This window comes from Thermobia domestica, chromosome 15, assembly GCF_964235325.1.
Source record: "Thermobia domestica chromosome 15, izTheDome1.hap1.1, whole genome shotgun sequence".
Taxonomy (NCBI): Eukaryota; Metazoa; Arthropoda; class Insecta; order Zygentoma; family Lepismatidae; genus Thermobia; species Thermobia domestica.
Window position 1 is genome coordinate 6,279,408 of NC_137468.1, and position 23,813 is coordinate 6,303,220.

At 36.0% G+C, this 23,813-nt stretch overlaps 1 protein-coding gene across 4 annotated transcripts in view; it reads left to right on the forward strand.

Moving 5' to 3' along the window:
- The window catches only part of LOC145672053 (rho guanine nucleotide exchange factor 10), a 423,449-nt gene that overhangs the window by 356,744 nt on the left and 42,892 nt on the right, over positions 1 to 23,813 (forward strand). For all 4 annotated transcript variants that reach the window (XM_081741266.1, XM_081741268.1, XM_081741267.1 and 1 more), the window contains one exon: positions 9,616 to 9,817. In XM_081741266.1, coding sequence (XP_081597392.1) covers positions 9,616 to 9,817 — 202 coding nt within the window. The remainder of the gene's footprint in view (positions 1 to 9,615; positions 9,818 to 23,813) is intronic.

The window sequence follows — 23,813 nt, forward strand, 5'->3', positions numbered from 1 at the left end:
AATTCTTCAAAAACAAAAACAATAAACTTCTTATTTTTTTAAAAAAAAAAACAAAAAAAGTAATTTCCATAATGAAACTATTACAAAAATGTAACGATTTTGCAATCGTTACAAGCCTCGGTGCTGAAATCGTCGGTAAAACCCAATCCAACCAAAGACACATGCGCTGTCCGCCAGAGAAAAGGAGGGCCGGTGGGGACTATAATTTTCACTTTATGTTATTCGAAAACTAGTCACATGTTCAATTTTCTTCGACCTTCTACTTCCAGGCCCGTAGGTAGCCCAAAAATTTAGGGGGCCCGGTAGAAGTTGGGGGGGGCAACCCAATCATATTATATATACATCATCACCATATTAAGTTCATTTGCAAGCCTACCATGAAACTTTTGGGGGAGCCAGCCAAAGTTTAGGGGGAAACCGGCCCCCATGGATACGGGCATGTCTACTTCTATATTCAGTGGCGGATTTAGCCAGGGGTCCGGGAGGCCTAGACCCCTACTTTTTTTGAGTGACAAAAATAATTGAAGCTGTTATTGATATATTTTTGAAAGTTTATAGTCAAGAGTTGTCGTTTATTCTTTATTGGAAATATTTGAAACATTAAATATAATTTCAGTTGCACTTTTTCTGTTATGCAATATGTAAAAAACAATACTTGAGGTCCACAATATCAATGTCTAACCTAGCCATAATATCTATTGGGAGATAATTAAGTTGGAAACTTCTGCAGGACCCAAGAAAAACTGTAAACTCAGGATATACCTATCAAAGTCTGGATTCTGGCTGCCACCCCCATTTTTTACCTTCTAGATCCACCTCTGTGTATATTCGATACCAACTGCTTCCTTCCAGTCTCTCTCTCTCTCTTTTTTTTTTTCCATTCTAACATTTATTTTCATCATATATTCAGCTTCCACGTTGTTTTAGGTTGAAAAAGTCGACAGCTGAACCATGATCAGTACCGTGCCATGGAAAATCAGCGCCCGGGGCGAGAGTATACGACGGGACGGCGGCCCCATACATATGAGTGAGATCAACAGATCAGCGGCGAAGCGCCACCATATTTGGCGCGAAGCGTAATAAAATTTTCAAAAATAAACCCCGCTTTTCCTTGATTTTGAGCACTTTTTATTACTTTTTCCCCTTCCATTTTATATATGTGCACGTACATTTTCCTAACATGAGTAACATTATAGGACAACTTCCTAAAGCAGGAAGGGGATTTAAGTACCTACTAGTAATATTCCCAGTAATTTTTCCTCTCTCGTTTTTTCTTCCTTCTTCTTTTCCTCCCGAATTTTGCGCCCCCTTACTTCATCGCCCGGGACCGTCGCCTCGCTGGCCCCTCCTCGCCACCCCCCGCACAGCACGGCACTGACCATGATGAACAGCGAAGAGACGAAACCCACATATGGGACTCATTTTAAAATTCATATAGCTCGTCCCAAACTGTGATCTAAGCGGCGACCTATAATTTCCAGATATTACAACACACTTTACCTTTTTATACCTGTTACCACATTTCTAATTGTGCCGCACTCAGATCAATACTAATGTTTATATTACTCTATGTTTTTTCTTTATTACTCAAGTTATAAAATCCATTGAAAGTAGTACTTTCTTTTAGGTGTAAAATATTTCGTCTTCTTCGTTCTATTACGTAATAATGTCACTTGATAATAATAACTTAATTTCGCTGATTATATTGTGAAAACGTTATTTTACTGATCCATACTTTCACTGCCATAAAATGGTTAGATTGATATATTCGAACGGCGTCGGTGTGCATGCATAACTTTTAAGAATCACGGAATGAACAAGTGTGTCATTGAAGCACTTTGAGAGGAGGTGTCAATGCTGTAAATGACAAGCAATCATTACCTAAGCACTTTTTTGTTATTAGATTATGCAAGAAGATTGTCTACACACGCCCTTAACCATAGAAGAATTGCGCAGAATGCTCTTTTGATATGCGTGGATTTTTATTTTTTAACTTGTCATTATCTGAGTGTATTTGGCCTCGCACAATGTAGCTGTCCACCTCCATTCTGCCCTTTTTTTTTTTAGAGTGTCTTCTCATTTAAGAGGCCTTATCACTGCGAAATTAAAATACCGCTAATTTTACAGTAATTATGTGATATCTTCACATACATAAAAGATAATCGAAAAGTGGAACAAGACCTCCCTAGACAGTATTATTTTGCGTGAGATACCGTTATCACGACTCATTTATCTGCTTTCGATTTCCAGCCATTTAGAAAATCGGCATTTATTTTCGCGTTTCTAAATAACAGCAAACGAAAAGCTACTAGGTGACTCGTGATAACGATACCTCACGCAAAATAATATTGTCTAGGGCGCTCTTGTTCCATATTTCAATTATCTTTTATCTATTTGAAGATATCACATAATTACTGTAAAATTAGCGGTATTTTAATTTCGCAGTGATAGAGAGACTTCAGTTCTGTGGGGTCTGAGTCAGACGCATAATAGAAAGTTCCCAAACATTAGGAGTTTGTGGATTGATTGAGCACTTTCCAAATGTAGAACTTAAAAAAGTAAGGTTACCATCAGAAGAGACGATACATTTCACGAGTCCAGTGAGCACCGAAGTCTTACAAATTAGATCTCAAGCACTGTTTTAGTGATGGATGTTAGGAAGTCAAAAGGAATGGTGATTGGAATCGATCGGTGTCAAATATAGAAGTAGCAGGGGAGAAAATAAACATGTTACGATTGTAGAGAAATAATGGTATTTATTTAAAATGTAATAAGGAAAATGTCTGACACTTGACTTTTACGTATTTGGGGAGTGTTTACGGGACAGTGAATGCTCAACGTTGTTCCTTTTTTTAACTTTATAATAATACTGCATTTTTTGTTCTCTGTTTTGAACAAATTAGATCTGTGAATTCTTCGTAGACAGTGATTAGGCTTGGTTTCTAGTGAAAATGTTGTAATTTATGGTCATTTAATATTGAATTGTTAGATATACAGGGTGTTTCAAAACAACACCGACAACGTTTGAGAGGTGATTCCTTACACCAAGATAAGACAAAAAGTATAGACCAACCTGGGTGCACAAATACTTCCTTTCGGAGTTATAGGCTGCCGAAAACATGAAAAAATAAACTTTAAAGGTCCATAGCTTCAATACTATGGGCCCTACCGTAGTCAGGTCAAGACTTCACTTAGGAACTAACATGAGCGCTACCCAAAAATATATGTTTCAGAATCCTAAGGTACTCATGCAACAATTTGTATACATGGAGTTTGGCTACGGGTATATACCTTTATAAAAGTTGTTACGGAAGTACCGCAGGATTCTGAAACTTGGATATTTGGATAGAGTATTTGGATAGAGCATATACTAGTTCATAAGTGAAGTCTTGATCCGACTACGGTAGGTCCCATAGCTTTGGAGCCAAGGACCTTTAAAGTTCTTTTTTTTTTCATGTTTTTGGCAGCCTATAACTCCGAAAGGAAGCATTTGTGCGCCCAGGTTAATCTATTCTTTTTTTTTTTTTTTTTTTTTTTTTTTTTTTGTCTTATCTTGGTGTCAGCAAATAACCTCCCAAACGTTGTCGGTGTTGTTTTGAAACATCCTCTACATGTGAGTTCTTAGTGTTGGAGATTTTTCAATGTATATCGTGACAGGAACACTAGTGTTTTGTGAAATTTTATCACTTATTAAATAAAGAAACAAAATTGTATGAGTATTATCATAATATATTTACATTTAAAAGTCTTCATCAAAACCCAGAAAGTTGAAACAAACATTAAACCACTGTTTGAAGATGATGTAAAAATCTAAAAATGAATGTTATTTATGACTTGTTAGTTAAATTCCTAACTATATACAACCATACACTCACACATGCGCAAGCACGCTTTGAAGTGAGAGATAGCATTTGCCCTTGTGGAAGGAGTTTATGATTATTATCACTTCAACTTTACTTACGTAATTCTTCTAACAGTGATCTATTTGTTAGTATGCTGCTAGTTAAAAAGATGTGTTCACGCATAAATTAACTACATCCTTTTCCTTAGCCTTACAAACACAGTGCATTTAGTTATTTTAAGTATTTTAAACCTTGTCTTTTAATGTTTCAAGTAGCAAAGTAATTCTGAATGCATTATTGAAGTACTAATTGGATTAATACAGTAAAAGATTTCATAAAATTACACTAGATCACTGACAGTTGTTTTGTCAGGCCTTAGATGTTAATTAATAATGCAATTTTGAGTAAGTTTTAAACTTACAAGGAAATGTGAACGTGGGGAAGAGTAGGGAGAATTAGTTGGTTTGAGCGGAAAACGAATGAGGAAGTGTTAGAAATAATAGGGGGGAAATAATTTTAGATGTGATAAATCTAGAATCAGAAGTGATAAATTAGAATCGGAACCCACATACTATAGAGGTTGATTCACAATGGACAATGGGACATCCCGGGATCATCCGAATTTGCTCCCGGGACATCCATGAACCTCCGCGGGATATACAGTTGTTCGGTAATATCCTGGAAAACGGGATATTCAACGTGGCCTCAAAGGGTTGTCCAGTGCTAAATCATTGGATATTGTGGTCCTAGATATGTCCGGCGTGGAATTTCCCTGGGATCTCCGTTCCATTTGGGACGTCCCGTGAACATCCTACGTGGGAATCCTATAGGTCGTCCATGGGATGTCAACTCATTTCCCCGATAATCGCGGGAACAATATGGGATAATTGGGATCCGAATGGGACGTTCTAGGGACGTCGTGTGCTATGTTGGAAGCGGTAAACCTAGAATCGGAAATGACAAATCTAGAATGGGAAGTGATAAACCTGGAATCGGAAATGATAAACCTAGAAGTGGAAGTTAGGAAAGGAAATCTAGTTGAGACATTAAATGGAAAGAAACTATCATGAGACATGTGCTATAAAAGGTACGGTGGCAAGGAAAGGAGGGAGATATGAAAGAGGATACAGTTGATGAACGAAAGTATTGAAAAAGACCATTCCTCGTGAAGTGAAAGAGGATAGCTAAGACTTAGTGTATGGAAGCTTCGCAGTGTGTGTAGCAAGTGATGTACCAGTAATGGAAGAATATCTCTGATGATGAATTAGGCGGATGAGAAGTGTTATAGTACAGCTTTGACCGTCAGTCCATCGACAGGTCTGTGAGCAAAAAGGTCAGAGATAGTGAGAAGTTGAGTTGAGTTGATTTTAGTTTAGCGTCCCTTTCAGCAGCGAGGCTATATGAGACGTGGACCTACTGATTAACGTGGAATCCGAACCACATGAGCTCCCGCCGGGAATCGAACCCGGGTCTCCCACGCCAGAGGCGCGTACGCTAACCGCTTAGCCACGGAGGAGCTCATAGTGAGAAGTGTATACATATGGATACAGTGCAACTGGAATGGGTTTCCATTTCCACCCTTTTAAAGTGGGAAGTACTGAAAATCTGTTATCACTTTCTCTTAAAAGTTCTAATCCCCTTAGAGCAGACAGTAAAAAGATGTATCGAGAAATATATTTTTTTCTTTAAATATGGATTCATCGTTTCAAGGACAGGTTTCATCTCCGATCAAAGATCCCCCTATTGCAGCCAGAAGTTAATAGATTTATCACTTCCAATTCTAGATTAATCGCCTCGAATTGTAGATTTGTCACTTCCGATTAAAGATTTATTTCTTCTGATTTTAGATTTATCACTTCGGATTCTAGATTTATCACTTTCGGTTCTAGATTTATCACTTTTCGATTCTAGACTTATTTCTTCCGATTCTAGATTTACCACTTTCAGTTCTAGATTTATTTCTCCGATTCTATATTTATCACTTCCGATTCTAGATGTATCACTTCCGATTCTAAATTTATTACTTCCTATTCTAGATATATCACTTCCGATTTTTGATGTATCATTTCCGATTCTACATTTATTTTTCTGATTCTAGATTTATCACTTCTGATTCTAGATTTATCACTAAGATTTATCACTTTCGATTCTAGATTTTTCACTTCCGATTCTCAATATTGAGTCTCCACAACTTGGAACTCTACTGTAGTTTCTCAACGTGAAACGCAATTCACTTGTTTATGTTTTGCGTCTTGATGCCACACCGACATAAATAGAGAACTATGAATCAATTCAAGACAGCCGGATTATATTATAGGATCATGTCATAGGTTTCAGCCAGAGGTCAACGAAGCTTTTTATTTATTTATTTATTTATTTATTTATTTATTTTTAGGATTTACTAAAAAGGACACCAGTTGAAAATTGTTGAGAAACTATGAATTATATTGTATGGAACCCAGTTTTTTAAAGATATAAATAACTTGGCAGTATGGTCTCTTTAAATCCGTTGTCTACTTTTTTTTATTATTAGTTTGTGTATAAACCGTAAAATCGTGGGGATGAAACTTTTCTATATTAGCCCTTTTTAAAAAATGGTTCAGTTACCGCTTGACGTCAGCAAGGAAGTATGATGCATATAAACAGCAGAGGCGATTACGTCAGGTTGCTATGGAAACACATAGGACGCACGTTGAATATTATCCGTTTCTCCTCCAACCCTTTTCTCTCTGTCTACGTTGTCCTCCCCTTAAGTTAAAGAGAAATTAATGAGCAATTAACTTCGAAGTATGATGATGGGACAGAAAGGTCAGTACTTGTAAAACAGAAGCAAAATAGCTTCCGATACGGAGGAAGAAAATTTTCCTCATTTCTCAACTTAAATTCAGATTAAATAAATAACCAGGCTTAGGGATGCGTCCTAAACTATCAGATTAACACAAGTAAAGGTCAAGGCTGCCCCATAATTTCATATCTCCCCTTCAAGACAAATTTCAGGTTCCCCATTGTTGCTAGCCCCTATTCTAGTGAGCACTGGCGCAAATCCCGGGGGATGATGGGACATGTACCCCAATCTTGGAACTGGGGGGACTGTCCTTCCCAATAATCCGATTTGAAATGTGTTTTTTGGGGAAGGGGGAGAAATGTGATGATTTGTGTCCGATTGCCACAAAGGAAAGTGAGATGAAATTGATGCCCCCCCCCCCCCGCGAGAATAAGCCACAAATCTGTCCGCCTCTCAATGTTGAAGACAACTCTGCTCCCCTGATCCTCCACAGCATTGTTTTTCAACTTCATAAATATTTTGGACATCGCTTTTAAAAATGAAAGGATTATGGTGACGGTCTTATTTCCCCCCCCCCCCCGCGCAATGTTGAAGACAATTTGGGCCACTGCTTGTGAAAATAGGCAAGAAATAACTCAAAAGTCGCTAAATTCCTGTATTGTCAATGGAATAACAATTATTCTTGTTACCAATGGGCGTTTAGAAAGTTAACACATACGTGTCCTTTTTAAATCTAGTTTTATTTGATTTAATCTTTTCAAAGTTGTGATTATTTTGTCACTGTCGAGAATGTTAAATCTAAAAAAAAAAAAAAAAAAAAAAAAAAAAAAACTGAGTAAAGCAAAAACCTTAAAAAATAATCCACGGCCTCCGACGACATCTGTCGGAGTTGTCCTTTCTTTTATAGGCGGCCCTGGTAAAATTGAAGTTAATAAGATAATTAATCGTTTAATTATGAAGGGGCCATTGAGTCATTATTGACCACAGATATCTATACTGAGTTTTTTTTTTAATCAACCCTTTCTTTACGTAGGCCTTTCCCGTGCGAGTAAGTGACCAGTCCCATATCATCCAAAAGTGGACCCTAAAAGCTTTCTTTTGTCTCAGTAACTTTTTTCCTGGTTATATGGTTATGGTTACAGCTTTCGATGCGGGAGGCCTGGGTTCGTCTTACGAATGGTAGCTCATGTGGTCAACGTCCCAGGTTAAACTCTATAAAATGACGATAAAAATCTGTAGTATAACGTCCTTAATCATTAGACCAGTGAGTGATGTTCGAACTTATGTTTCGTTGAGTTGAGTTGATTTTGAGTTTAACGCCCCTTTGAGCAGCGAGGCTATATGAAACGGGACCTATTGATTAACATAGAATCCGAACCACATGAGCTCCCGCCAGGAATCAAACCCAAGTCTCCCACGCCAAAGGCACGTACGCTAACTGCTTAGCCACAGAGGAGCGTACTTACGTTCCGTGAACCCCTAACGATTCTTTTCCATTCAAGCGTGTACCCCCAAATTTAAGATATCTTTAATTCAAATTATATGTAACTATATCGAGAATCAATTATTTATTAATTAAATAACATAATATTATTATAAACATAAGAATCATATTATAACTTTAATAGAACTGTGTTACAGTTGATTTGTTGAAATAGATGCCAATAGAAGTTCTCTCTCAGACAGAAGTAGTTCTCATTATCATTCACGAAATATATTTATTTTCAATTTACTCTCATTTATATTTGATGTAGAGCGCCCACCTATAGCGCGTGGGGTCTATGGTTCAATCCGAGCTTCCGTCAAGTGTGCTTTGTGGTGGACAGAACTCCATGAGCTTGGGTTTGATGGGGTTTCTTCCATTTCCTCCCACTTTTGTCACTCCACCATTATCACCCATTTTATCATCACCGTCTCCTTAGTGGAATGAGAATGTGGAAGGAGTCTAGTAAACGTTATTACTAGAGACCGGATGTTAGGCAAAATGCCTATTCTTTAATATTAAAGATATGATCAAAAATAACGTTTTAAAGTTTATATAGGGGGTTATAGTTTCGATTAAAGCCAATTTTATTTTGCCTATTTTGCCTATTTTGACCTTTAGTGCCTAATATTGCCTATTCTATGCATTTTCTTCAAAATAAGCCTACATTGGGAAAATATATAATTTACGTAACATAATACACACATATTTACTTATATTATGTGTTTGTAAACACAAGCTCGTGGTACGTTACAATATATATACAGGATGAGCTTCAAAGATGTTCACATACTTCGGGAGGTGATTCGTGACATGAAAAGAAGATAAAAGTCCTCTTGAATTTCACGAATCATCTCCTGAAGTATGTGCGCACCTTTATGTCCCGTTCCAATTGTCAGGATTCGATTTCGACTCCAATTTGGCACCCCTGTCACCCGAACACGACGCAGAATTCGACAACATGCAACAGCACTTTTTGTCTTCTTTTCATTTCACGAATCACCTCCCGAAGTATGTGCACATCTTTCAGATTCACCCAGTATGTGCAATGCATAACATGCTTCGTTTTTGTATATACAGTAAAAGAAGATATTATTTAACAAACAAGTATATTTCTATATTCTTTGAACATTATCTATGACTTGAATCTATTTTTTAATGGTATTAAGTATTTATCTTCATTATTTCGAGTTACATTTTAGTGCCTATTTTACTGCCTATTTTTTAAATTTTAAGTGCCTATTTGCCTGCCTATTTTCCAGGTTTTTAGTGCCTAAACATCCGGTCTCTAGTTATTACCCACCAAAAACGTACATAATTTGGGATCAAACCAAGGACCCCTCTATTACTAAGCCACCATACCACTTCGTAAAACCCTAAGCTAATCTTCTCTTCCCACTGTAATTTCATTTGAAAATTTTAAGAAATGTAATTTTAGATTTTACTATAGTTATTTGTATGTATTGCATTGCGGTTAATAATGCCTTATATTTTCTTTCTTCCAGATGAGCCCCGTTTGCGGTCTGGGTCATGGGATGGATCACAGTTGTATGAAGGTCTTAACAACTCAACGAATAAAGATCATGGGTTCTTGTCCCGCCGGCTGGATGTTCACCGGCAGGTGAGCTCTGAGGATAGCTGGGGCTCAGCCGAATCCGACCTCTCGTCTGGGGATGAGAGCGAGAAAAGTGGGGGCTCCAGTTCCAAGTAAGTACCTCGTCTTCATACATCTTTTCTAATAAGCGTATAAATTAACTTTTATGAAGGTATTTCACTGACTATTCAAATACTTTTTAAAGTATTCGTTTTCTTGCTTGTTTAAGGTAGCGTGTTAATTGCAGTGCTAATTGCAGTGTTATGCACCTTTTGCTTTGATTGATTCGTTTTATTAATTTAATCTGTTTAATGTTGTTGCGATGTTCCAAATCGTCGCCGAGGTGCGAAAAGGTAGTTTACCCTTTTTTTTCATCCACGTTTCTTTTCGAGGTGGCTCATCGGTAGAGCATTCACCTTTGGTGCGTAGGGTCCTGGGTTCGATCCCAGCTCGCGCTAAGTGAACTTTCTGGTGGACAAACACCGTGTGCGTGGGTTTTCTCGGGGTTCTCCCGTTTCCTCCCATTTTCTTCATACCACCATTTAATTCATTTCTCATCATCAACGTCTCCTTAGCCTAACCGGCATAATCGTGGGACGTAAAACTTAAAGATTTCATTTCCACATTTCTTTTCACATTGTTTTTCATAAGGTTACTTTCTCTTTCTTAAGATCAAAGTTTGTACAGATACATAATCTTGATGACAATATACGTAATACTCTCTCACAGTTTTCGCTCTAGGTTATCGTTTTATTGTAAAATTAATTAAGTTAATTCAAATGTATTTAGGTAGCATATAAGGGCAGGCAACGTTTGTTAGTTAAGCATTAAATGCCAGAGTGTTCAGTGATTGTTCGAGACTTCTATATGGCGCCTTTAACGAATAAGTTACCAAATTTTCGCAAAGAAAAAAGTATTAAATGAACTAAACGTCTTAGTAAACTGTTCCTGCAAAATAAAATACGAGGTGTATTAGAAAAGTAATGAGGGTGATTTTCTTTTAATGATTAATTGTATTATTTTTACAAATCAAGGTTAGGTTAGGTTGGCAGCTACATAGCAATGGAGGTTTTTTTTTTTTTTTTTTTTAAGCAGCAGTGCTGAAAATTTGCTGGAATACCTTTCACCTTATCGGTTACACTCTTCTAAATATTATACAAAGTACCCAAATAGTGCTCTTTCAAGTGGTTTGTGAGAAGGGGATAAAAAGAAGTCTCAAAAATGAAAAATTCGGCAAATATGAAGGCTGAGGAACCATAGAAATGTTTTTTTTTTTTTGCCAAAAATTAATTAATGGAGACTGCTCAGTCGTAAGGATCTTTAGAACCATCTTGGCGTCCACTTTTTTTTTCATGTTTTAAGTCCTGTGTTAAAATTTGATGGATGGTAAATCGTTCAAATGTAACTGACTATTGATTATTCTCATCATGAGTCGTATCCACCAGGTGCAATCAAATGGCTGACGTAGTTCACACTTGGCGGGCGCTTTGATTGGACTCGCTATTCCACAATGATTGAAGGGCAGAAGTGTCTTTCGGTGTAGGGAATACGTGATGTGCAATGAACAATTTGTCTCATCCCGGTTTCGTTATCTTACGTTGTTCTCTTCTGGGGGCGTAACAAAGGCTCAAAGTAAAAATGTTTTCGTAAGCGTTAAGTTTTGAAAATTTATTTTGGTAGTCTTTTTAAGAGAAACAAAATGGCGCCTATTGGCCCTTTCATGATGAGGGCAAGTAGGCTCGGTTCTGACGTCCGATTAAACACCAAAATCTATGATGATGATGATGATGATGATTATTATTATTATTATTATTATTATTATTATTATTATTATTATTATTATTATTATTATTATTATTATTATTATTCGTGTAGCATACTTGAAGAGGTCGATCATTTCAAAGATCTGGGTAGTATTTTGACGAAAGATGCTTTTTTACTGCACCAGAGAGATCAGGTCAAGAATACCCACACCCAAAGAAGCATTCAAGAAAAGACCACTCTTAACTAGCAGGCTTAATATTGGACTAGGGAAGAAATTGGTTAGATGCTATAGATTTATGAAGTATTGGACTGTATGGTTCAGAGACTTGAGCATTACGGAACTTAGAGAAGAAATATTTAGAGAGCTTCGAAATGTGGTGTTGGACGAAGATGGAGAAGATAAAGTGGACAGAGTGAGTAACAAACGAACATGTTTTTCAACGGATAGGAGAGAAGAGGATGTTTCTAGCCACATCCTTCGTAGGAAGGCCAATTAGATTGGACACATCTTGCGAAGAAATTGTCTTCTTCATACCGCCAGAGAAGGAAAGCGAGGAATAGAAGAAGAAGAACACAAGTGATCGATGATTTGAAAAATAGAAGGAAATATTGAAAGTTAAAAGAAGAAATTGAAGACCAAGAAACGTGGAAGAAACATTTCCAGATCCAAACTGGAAACTGAGCGAAGTAGCTCAAGTGATAGAGCGTTGGCTTCGCATTCGGGAGGTCATGGGTTCGATTCCCGCTGCCGACAACCCTGACTGAGGTTTTCCAGGGTTTTCCTCAGTCCTTCCAGGCAAATGCCGGGATGGTACCTACTAAACAGGCCCTGGCCCTTACCTTCCCAAATTCTTTCCATTGTTATTGTTGTTGTTAGATATCTAGTATAAAATGGCCTCTGAGCTGTGTCTGGTGATTGTTAAATAAATAAACAAATGAAAAGAAGGAAAAAAAGAAAAAAATCTCGTTAGTCCCAGGACCTGCCAAAAGGCATAATAATAATAATAATAATAATAATAATAATAATAATAATAATAATAATAATAATAATAATAATAATAATGAGTACGGAATTATATTTAAAACATCATACTAGTTTTCCCGCTTGATCGTACGGGAAGTATGAATAATTCAAATGATTTCATTGTTCTTCCCGTTCGTACTATAAAATGGTTTGAAGTTTAATTTCCCGTTTGATTACTTCAAAACGTTAACTACGTAGTTTTTATGACTATCATATTCTAAGATAAGCCTCTTTGAGTCATTATAATTCTATTTAGTTCCGCTTGCGGGTCTAAATATATTGAGCTTTGGTCAGCATTCTTGTGCTTGTTTTGTTTCCCCGTTAGTTATTATAAGCGAAATCTTTAGAATGGGGAATCACTGTTATTTCTGTACTCGTGTCATATCATTTGAAGAAATAATAATAATAATAATAATAAAAGTTAATCTCTAACCATATTGTAAGGAAATTTGTTTGGAATGGTTTTAGTAGTGACTTCTATGTAGACCTGAACATTGTGATGGTTCAGCAGAACACAAGGTTGGTCTGTTATTCATTTTGAAGTAGCATTTAGTTAGTGCTAAGTGGCGTATGGAAGTTTGAAGTCGATTGTTTAAATTGCGTTCATATGCGACCTATGATATCCAAGGGCACCGATCCTGGGGGTCCGACCTCCCAAAGTACTCATGTAGACCTCCATGATTTTTATATGTATTTTTTGTTATATGTATTTTTTATGAACGCCCCCTCCCAAAGTTACAGAGAAATTGGCCCCCTTGACGATATCTAATCTCTAGAAGAAGGAGCTAGCACTGTATCCCCATTCTACTGGCTGAGTGGCTCCACCTTAGTTACATTGGGTAAATGGGCTAGAAACATCCTTTAGATAAGACAAGACATTTGTCACTTTTGGAGTGTTAGGCATTGTACCGTAAGATGTAAGAACTCTCAAAATACGGTACTATTTGTAGGTGGAGGTTGGTGCTTGTTACGTTTTAATCATGATTGTGGCCAGTTACCATATTTGACCAAAGATAAGCCGTACTTCTTAACCATATTCCAACTGTAAAAAGTTGTGGAGAAGCTTGAATTCTCTACCTTAAAAAAATTTGCTTTTAGGACAGTTCATCACTGGTTTCCCATTTTGAACCATCAGTCCTCCAGTAACGTATGTACCCCACTTTCCCCATTTCATATAATCTTCAGTGAGATCTTGAACGTAGATATACACAGTGCAGCATTTGAGTAACAAGAATTTCTGCGAAGTTAAGTTTTGTTACAAGTCTTTCATAGTGGTGATTCTTGCGTGTGGTCTTGTGAAAACGTACGGAAATTTCCAGCTCGGCCGGTTACCATTGCGGCGCGTGACGCAACTAAGTTTAGACTGGTGTTGTGATACGTCATAACCATCTCAGAAATGAAACAGATAAGGAATATCAAATTTGTGACTTAGGGTAAACCAAGCGGAAACATTTTATATGTCAAAAAGATTGATGCGAACAATTATGTTTTGCTTTTCCATGTTTTTGAGTGGTATAAGAGGTTCAGCGCTGGAAAGGAGTCTGTTAAAGATGACGAGCGCCCGGGTACAGGTATCTGTCAGAAAAACTGGCTGACAAAGTTTGGAATAATATTTTGAATGACCAAAATACAGAGTTCAGATGTCGTATAAAAATAGACATGAACGAAAGATTTTAATATATAGATATTGGGATGCGTTTGTAGCAGACTTTGGAGAAGTGATACATGATGTCAAATGATTTTTCTCTTTTTTATAAATCCATATCAGAGTACGCCTAAATTGCGGCTTTCTACAGGCCTTTGAAGTTACCAGCATACAGTAGGTTTCGCCGTTCAGATTAAAGCAACGTCTGCAGTGTCCGTCAACGCGCTATACATATCTCCGCTACTGGTTGCTTAACACTAGGATATCAACCTTAGCAACAATGTTAATGTTGTGGGCTTAAAGCGCGTGCAATGTCCAACCCGCTGTACGGAGTTCTGCTACTGGTTGCCTAACACTAGGATATCAACCTTAGCAACAAAGTTAATCTTATGGGCCTATTCTGAAATGTTGAATAGAAAAATAACGGCACGTTTTTATGAAAACTTCAATAAGGATTACCGAATTTACAAAAAAATTTGAAATCGACCAGCGAAAACAGTATGTTTCTAGAGCTTGCGGTTTTCGAGTTTTCATTGGTACAAACATATGAACGTAGTATTTTAGTTTATAGACTAGCTGAACCTACGCTTTTACACAGCCCACAGTTCTAATAAAAGCGTGAATCTCCTTCCCACTTCTCACTATATCTGTGCAAGTTCCTTTACAAACACAAGTAAAGGACAGGAAGACTCTCAAAGGGAGTGAATAGTAATTAATAGACGTAAACATATAAATGTAGTATTTTAATGTATAGAATGTTGGGGTGAGTTTGTGGCAAATCCCGGCGAAATTAAAATACCGCTAATTTTACAGTAATTATGTGATATCTGCAAATAGATAAAAGATAATTGAAATATGGAACAAGAGCGCCCTAGACAATATTATTTTGCGTGAGGTACCGTTATCACAAGTCACCTAGTGGCTTTCCGTTTTCAGCCGTTTAGAAACGCGAAAATAAATGCCGATTTTCAAAATGGCTCGAAATCGAAAGCAGATAAGTGAGTCGTGATAACGGTATCTCATGTAAAATAATATTGTCTAGGGCGCTCTTGATCCACATTTCGATTATCTTTTATCTATTTGAAGATATCACATAATTACTGTAAAATTAGCGGTATTTTAATTTCGCCGGGATGAAGACTCTTAAGATGACACCAAATCAAATATTTTTTTAATTATAATTTCATATCCGAATGCGCCTCATTGTGGGTCCAAGAAGGCTTTGAAGTTGTCAGCTTGCAATAGGTTTTGTCATTCAGATTAAAGCAAAGCGCCTGAAATGTCCATCAGCCCGCTATACATAATTCCTCTACTGGTTGCCTTTCACAAGGATGTCAACCTTAACATCCTAGTGGCAATATTAAACTAATAGGTTCAAAACGACGCCTAAAATGTAGAATAGAAGAATAAGGGCAAGTTTTATGAAAATTTGAACGAAAACTGGCTAATCTAGACAAAATTTGGAATCGACCAGCAAAAACAGCACGTTTGTAGCACTTCTGGTTTTCGAGATCTAATTGTCGAAAGGATTGGCCACAAACATAATAACTTTTCTTGACCACAAACTTATAGTATAAACCTAACATTTTAATATATAGAGATGAAATCTGTTAAATAGGGTTGACAAGAGGCATAGAAATAGAAAAAGTAGGGAATAAGTGGCACAAGATTATTACTTGTGTGCAAGAAATGTATGTAGAAGATTGCCCCAGTCAGTTTGAGAAAGCGCATTCCAGTATTGCGTTCATATTCTTATACAATGTTACGAAAATAATACGTAAGTAAAATCACATCATACACCTGAAGAGAGGAAAATTACATCTTGCACCACGACAGACAGTGATTATAACCTTCATATGAACAACTAAACAAGCATATAATAAGCTAATATTTAATAGTGCGAATAAGCCATCAAGAAGGAAGTTAAGTTAAACAGTACTAGAGAACTATTTCGATATATATATTTAAAAAAAAAAAACACTTTTAAAAATCTGACTTTACATGGGCCAAGTGATTGCTTCTGCATTTGGTCTCTCCTCCCCACCTGTTTCTAAGTAAAACGAGATACGAAATTATTTTGTGTATTAATAATAACGAAAACGGGTTTGTCGTTACGAGCAACTTTGCAAGGTTGCCGGTTTTTACGTCAAGGATGCCAGATTGTTTGCCATACTAGAAAAAAAAAAGTAATACTACAATTGGTTATTTGACCGTTAACAAGTTTTGTAGTAAATTGGCACTAGTTATGAGAATTTCTTGTATAAAGAAAAAATGATTGTAGAAGGAAGTACAAACATGTTTTGTTTGCCTGATTTGGGAGGGTTTGCATTATAAATGTGTACGATCTTTTTCCGAAATGTAGCTAAATCGTTTCTAATTTGTTATGTGGCATGTAGAAACCTACACATAATGACTGAAGTGGGTGAGAACAAATGAATAAAACATGACAGAAGTTGCAAGACAGTATATATGGACCGGAAGCCATGCAGGAAGAAACGTAAGGAGAAAATAGTTCTCGCACAAACCAGTGTTCTGTTCTTGTCTGTAACATTCTGATACTTGATTTATATAATGGTAATTAACTGAAAAGAAAATTTTCATTTTACGGGAGGAGAATAAGCAATGATTAAAATAGTTTTCCTTCTGCCATTCCCTCCATAGCCAATAGAGCTCCTTCGTGGCTAAGCGATTAGCATACGTGCCTTTGGCATAGGAGACCCGGGTTCGATTCCCGGCAGTTCGGATCCCGCGTTAAACTGTAGATTCACGTCTCATATAGCCTCGCTGCTGAAAGGGACACTAAAAATTCTTCCAATCATCATCTCTCTCTTCTTTTCGAAATATTATTCAGTTTACTCCTTTCTTCTCGTATCATTTCCATTACCCTTATTATTTACATCACTCTTACCATTTCCATCACCCTTACTGTTACCGTCACTCTTACCATTTCCATCACCCTTAATATTTTCATCACCGTTATTATTTCCATCACCCTTATTATTTCCATCACTTACCATTTCCATCACCCTTACTATTTCCATCACTCTTACCATTTCCATCACCCTTACTGTTTCCATCATCGTTATTATTTCCATCACTAACCATTTCCATCACCCTTATTATTTCCATCACTCTTATCATTTTCATCATCCTTACTGTTTCCATCACCCTTATTATTTCCATCACTTAGCATTTCCATCACTCTTATTATTTCCATCACTCTTACCATTTCCATCACCCTTACTGTTTCCATCACCGTTATTATTTCCATCACCCTTACTGTTCCCATCACCGTTATTATTTCCATCACTCTTACCATTTCCATCACCCTTACTATTTCCATCACCCTTACTATTTCCATCACCCTTACTATTTCCATCACCCTTACTGTTTCCATCACCCTTACTATTTCCATCACCTTTACTGTTTCCATCACTCTTATCATTTCCATTGTAACGCTCCTGTCCCCCCGGGCAAGAACCGGAGAGAATTCAGAATAAAAATAAAATATAAATAAATTAATCCTGAGCTCCGCCCAGTAATCCCCTAGAAGACGGAACTAGTGATGAAGGATCTCAACGCTTCTATCTATTCAAGTTGGTTACTACTCATATGAAATCATCCAATACTTCTCTTAAGAAAAACTATATATATACATATTCAAATATATAAGAAATAACGAGACAAATTTCAATCTTGAATAACAATTTATTTCAATAGTGGGAAGTGTATATGTACCAAAACGTTTGAATGATGCATATACACCATATAGACCAACAACAATAAATAATTAATAAAAAATTATATATATATGAATATCCGTGCTCATTTAAGACATCAATGCTGAAATCTGACTATAAATATATATATATATATATGTATCTTATTTTCTATAAAAATCTGAATAATGAATTTAATATTTCATAAAGGAACGATTCTATTCTCTCTTAATTGACTCTAATTTGAATTTAAATTGTAATTTCATTCGACTTTCAAACTATCAAAGTCCAAGCTCTGAGTCAAATTCTAATACAACGCTATATTTCTGTAATCACAAAATAATTTAATCAGTCTTAGTTTAATAAAAATTAATTTCAATGCTCAAAATCTTTCAAAACTAATTCAGAATTTTTTTTTTTTTTTTAAGGCTTCTCCAATCGAACAATTCTCAATCCATGCAATAATCCGTGTATATAACTCGGACACCCTATACATAGGAATCATCAAGAACTCATTGTATAATAAGTCACAATTATTTCTATAATTTAATTGACTCTCAATTTCATTCTTTAATTAAAAAAAATATATATAAAGAGATTGCCAATGTATATTTCAATTAAAACTGAGGAAACTCAATCGGTCGAAATATTTCCTCTTATTAGTATAAATCATATAAATAAACAATATAATGAACAATACATCAAGAGAAGTATTGGATCAGGGTCGTCGAATTATTTCAAAAATAAATCCAATCAGATTATCAAAAAAAATATTGTAATGATAATGTAAATAAAAATATTTGATTGTACAAAATCCGAACTCGAAAGAATAATTAGGATCATGAACAAAAATAATCCAAAGTAGGAATCCAATAAAAAAAATATAGAATGAAAATGTGGGAGGAGGAAAAAACTAAATTTCGATTTTTCAAGGTCCGAATTCGAAAGAATGAGGATCGGGAACAAAAAAATCCAAAGTAGGAATCCAATAAAAAAAATATCTATAGAATAAAAATGTGGGAGGAGAACAAGTCAACAAAAAGCAAAATGGTAAAAATGTTGTAGTCAAAGCGGAGCAGAACAACGATCTATCCAACAATCTTTCACACACACAAAGACGGACGTAATACTCACTATTAACTAGTACAAAAATGTTCACTCACCTTATAAAAAATTACTTATTGTCACCCTTTACCTCCTCTTTACTGCTTAGCCAAATCCGTAAGTTGTTGTCTGACTTCATTCAACATTCACACGAATCGAGAAAATTGTTTGAATGCCTTATAACAACTATAATCTTTTTTGGGGGGGGCTGCACACGTAGCTCAAGAGCCCAAGAAGGATTAGCTCCAAAAGATCCTAGCAATTTAGTTGACCAAAGGAACCACTAGATCATAAAGGACCAACGTCTTATTTTTCAAGTTACAATAATCCAAATTGGCTTTTAATAAAGCGCCAAAGCATGCAATCACTGAGCTATGATGCGAACCTTCAAAGAAATAATATTTGACGTTATCTACTGTTATCCAATCGGCCTCTGAACAATTTTTTTGTCAATGTTACATAGCATACATCTTTCGCAAAAAATGCTCCATTCACCCACATTCGCATGCTACCAAAAAAAACCAAGGTGAACAAAAGATAGTTCTTTAAAGAAAAATATTTGCCGATTATTCACAATTCTATTACTGTTTATAGATAACTTAATCATAGATTTAGGCTCAGTTTACTTTCCTTATTAATCCAAGGATGTTACCACCAAACCACTACTGATTCGGGAACGTGAGCTATAATATTTATAAGATAGCGGCCAAAAATATCTACTGTCTCATTAAGTCAGATCTTATTGTCATAGATAAATCTTATGATTGTTCCTCTGAACAATACAGGAACTAGCATGCTACTACTGCACTTCCCTTATTTTTTATTAGTCACCTTTAAAGGAAAATACCAGCAACACTTAGTCCAACTGGCCAACTACACATATTAAAAGGCACTATAACTCTATTCTATTAGGCTTATTAGGAATAAGCATTCAATCATCAACTCACTAGTAGTACATTCTTGTACAATAAAATACTGACTATAAGTTCCGTTACCAATAACTTGATTAATATAATAAGTTATCTTTCCCATTTGAGGCATAACCTCTTAGAACTTTCTTAGTTCTTTCTTTGGAAAAAGTTACGGAATTCGTGCCTTTAAAAAAAAATCCTTTAACCATATTTTCAAAAGAGAAAAAAAAATAATAATATGAGTTTCGGCATTCAAACTAATTTTACTCGATACTCACTTGCTCCACTATACAGTCATTCTCTACGACGAAGAACAAGGCTGGACACAACAACTCCACCAGGAACAGACAGAACGGAGAACCTTCTCACGTTACGAAACAAAACGTTAAGACAAGCAACCAGCTGGCGTATCGAGGAGGAAGACTTGGAGGGGAGGGAACCGCGCTAATAGCGACTCACGAGAACTACCGAATTGAGTCATACATTGGCACTCTTCATTTTTTACTTTTTTTTTTTTTTTTTTAAAACACCTCTTTAAAAGGATAAATATTAACCATTTTTCTTTTTCCTTATAAAACGATTAGAAGACTCTTTCAACATTTCTTTCATTTACATATTATCCAAATACTGACAATCTTATTTTACATTTCTTTCTTCCTTTTTTATTTTTATCTCTTTATATTGTAATGAAGCATCCGGGAATGGGAGTTACATCAACGACCGCAGGATGGTTTCTTTACACCATTACCCTTACTGTTTCCATCACCCTTATTATTTCCATCACTTACCATTTCCATCACCCTTACTGTTTCCATCACTCCTATTATTTCCATCACTGTTATTATTTCCATCACTCTTACCATTTCCATCACCCTTACTGTTTCCATCACTCTTATTATTTCCATTACATTTATCATTTCCATCGCCCTTACTGTTTCCATCACCCTTATTATTTCCATCACCCTTACTGTTTCCATCACTCTTATTATTTCCATCACATTTATCATTTCCATCACCCTTATTATTTCCATCACTCTTATTATTTCCATCACTCTTACCATTTCCATCACCCTTACTATTTCCATCACCGTTATTATTTCCATCACTCTTATTATTTCCACCACTCTTACCATTTCCATCACCTTTATTATTTCCATCACCCTTACCATTTCCATCACCTTTATTATTTCCATCACCCTTACTATTTCCATCACCCTTACTGTTTCCATCACCGTTATTATTTCCATCACTCTTACCATTTCCATCACTCTTACCATTTCCATCACCCTTACCATTTCTATTTCCATCACCCTTGTCATTTTTATCACCCTTATTATTTCCATCACCCTTACCATTTCCATTCCCATCGCCCTTACGATTTCCATTTCCATCACCCTTATTATTTCCATCACCCTTACCATTTCCATCACCCTTATTATTTCCATCACCCTTACCATTTCCATCACCCTTATTATTTCCATCACCCTTACCATTTCCATCACCTTACTATTTTCGTCACTCTTACCATTTCCACCACCCTTATCATTTCCATCACCCTTTCATTTGATACCTTATCCCATGTGATATTCAGCATCCTTGTATAGCATTACATTTTGAAGACCAGTTTATCATTATCCTCTTCCCCCTAGACTCCTAGACTCCATTCCGATATATAATATCCATAATTTACAATTTGTAAGCCAACAAAGCAGACATAGTTCAAACTGCTCGCTTTAACAATAATTAAAAAAAGTATAACTAAATAATTTTTCTTTTTATAAACTTACTTCAAGGGCAATAAAACCAATTTTAGTAGAAATAAATTATAAATAAGCCGCGATTATGTTGAAATTACACAGATTTTTCATTGTCGATAACTTGTTGGACAAGTTCTGTTTATATTTAACCCATTAATTTTGTTACGTAAAAATTAATTGACATTTCCGGTTATCAAGAGAAATCTTTTGGTCCTCTTCTCTCTTTTCATTTCCTGGAGAGTCTTTTTTTTTTTTTTTTTTTTAAGTTGTTCCTTAACTTAATGCCGCACAGAACTTTTCAATGACTTTTTCTGGTTCAAGTGGATTTCCACCTGGCGGAAATATTGTAATAGCCATGGTTTCCAATATCGGGTACTCATGAGATTCCGAGACGAGGCGTCCTCTTTTCGGCCCCTAAAAATGGTGCTGGCGTTTTTTTTAATTTTATTTATTTATTTTTTTTTTAATGGAAAATGGGGAAGTTATCTTTCCTTTGAGAGATAGAAACAACTGCTTGAAATTCAAGATTCGTAACACAGTATGTATATTGATAATATTGTTGGAGGGGGGAGGCCGATGGCACAGTGGTATTTGAGGTATAATACTATTTCGACTTAATTATTTGAAAATGTAAAGTGATGATGCCGAACATGACCGTGGTTTGCTGTTTATTACTAAAGGATGGCCCAAAATTCACGCAAGATTTGAATTTTGTGCCATTTCTGCTTTAAGAGTCTTCCTCCCGGCGAAATTAAAATACTGCTAATTTTACAGTAATTTTGTGATATCTTCAAATAGATAAAAGATAATCGAAATGTGGAACAAGAGCGCCCTAGACAATATTATTTTGCGTGAGAAACCGTTATCACGACTTACTTATCTGCTTTCGATTTCGAGCCATTTTAAAAATCGGCATTTATTTTCGCGTTTCTAAACAGCTGAAAACGGAAAGCCACTAGGTGACTGTGATAACGGTACCTGACGCAAAATAATATTGTCTAGGGCGCTCTTGTTCCATATTGCAATTATCTTTTATCTATATGAAGATATCACATAATTACTGTAAAATTAGCGGAATTTTAATTTCGCCGGGATGAAGACTCTTAAGGTGTTGCCAACGAAAAAAAAAAAAAAAGACAGCTGACAGTTCAGGGCTTATTAAAAATGGAGCTCTACACGAAAGAACAACGCGTTTTCATTGTTGAGCAATATTTTAAAAATTATTGGCTTAAATATTATTGTTGAGCAACGTTTGGCATCTACAGTTCTTAATTTTCGTACAAAATGAAGCCTAAGTTTTATGTTAAGAAGCCCACGACCATCCACGCGTTGAAGGAGGAAATTTGAGCTCGGTATTAACAAAATTCTGCAACATTTATACAAAACGACATGGAAGAATTTTAGCAGCAAAGCCGTGGAGACCATTACCCAATATGCTATTCCATACATAACCCTATACTCTATACTTTATGAGTGAATAAAAAAATATTACAGTTTTTAATTATAAACTTGCGTTTTGTATCAAAATTACTTTTTGCGTGAATTTTGCGACATCCTTTAAAACAAGAATGAGTGGGTGTTAGAAATGGTGGGGGAGAAAAGAACACTTTTAGATATTGTTAAGTCTTCATCCCGGCGAAATTAAAATACCGCTAATTTTACAGGAATTATGTGATATCTTCAAGTAGATAAAAGATAATCGAAATGTGGATCAAGAGCGCCCTAGACAATATTATTTTACATGAGAAACCGTTATCACGACTCACTTATCTGCTTTCGATTTCGAGCCATTTTGAAAATCGGCATTTATTTTCACGTTTCTAAACGGCTGAAAACGGAAAGCCGCTAGGTGGCTTGTGATAACGGTACCTCACGCAAAATAATATTGTCTAGGGAGCTATTGTTCCATATTTTAATTATCTTTTATCTATTTGAAGATATCACATAATTACTGTAAATTAGCGGTATTTTAATTTCGCCGGGATGAAGACTCTTAAGAAGAGGAAGAGAAACTGGTTGGGACATTGCCTAAGAAGAAATTGTATCATGAGGGACGTCTAGAGGGTATGGTGGCAGGAAAGAGAGGGAGGTGGCGAAGGAGACTACAATTAATGGATGATATAAAAACAGAAAGATCATACGTGAAGACAAATAGGTTAGCGGAAGAGCGTGGAGCATGGAAGCT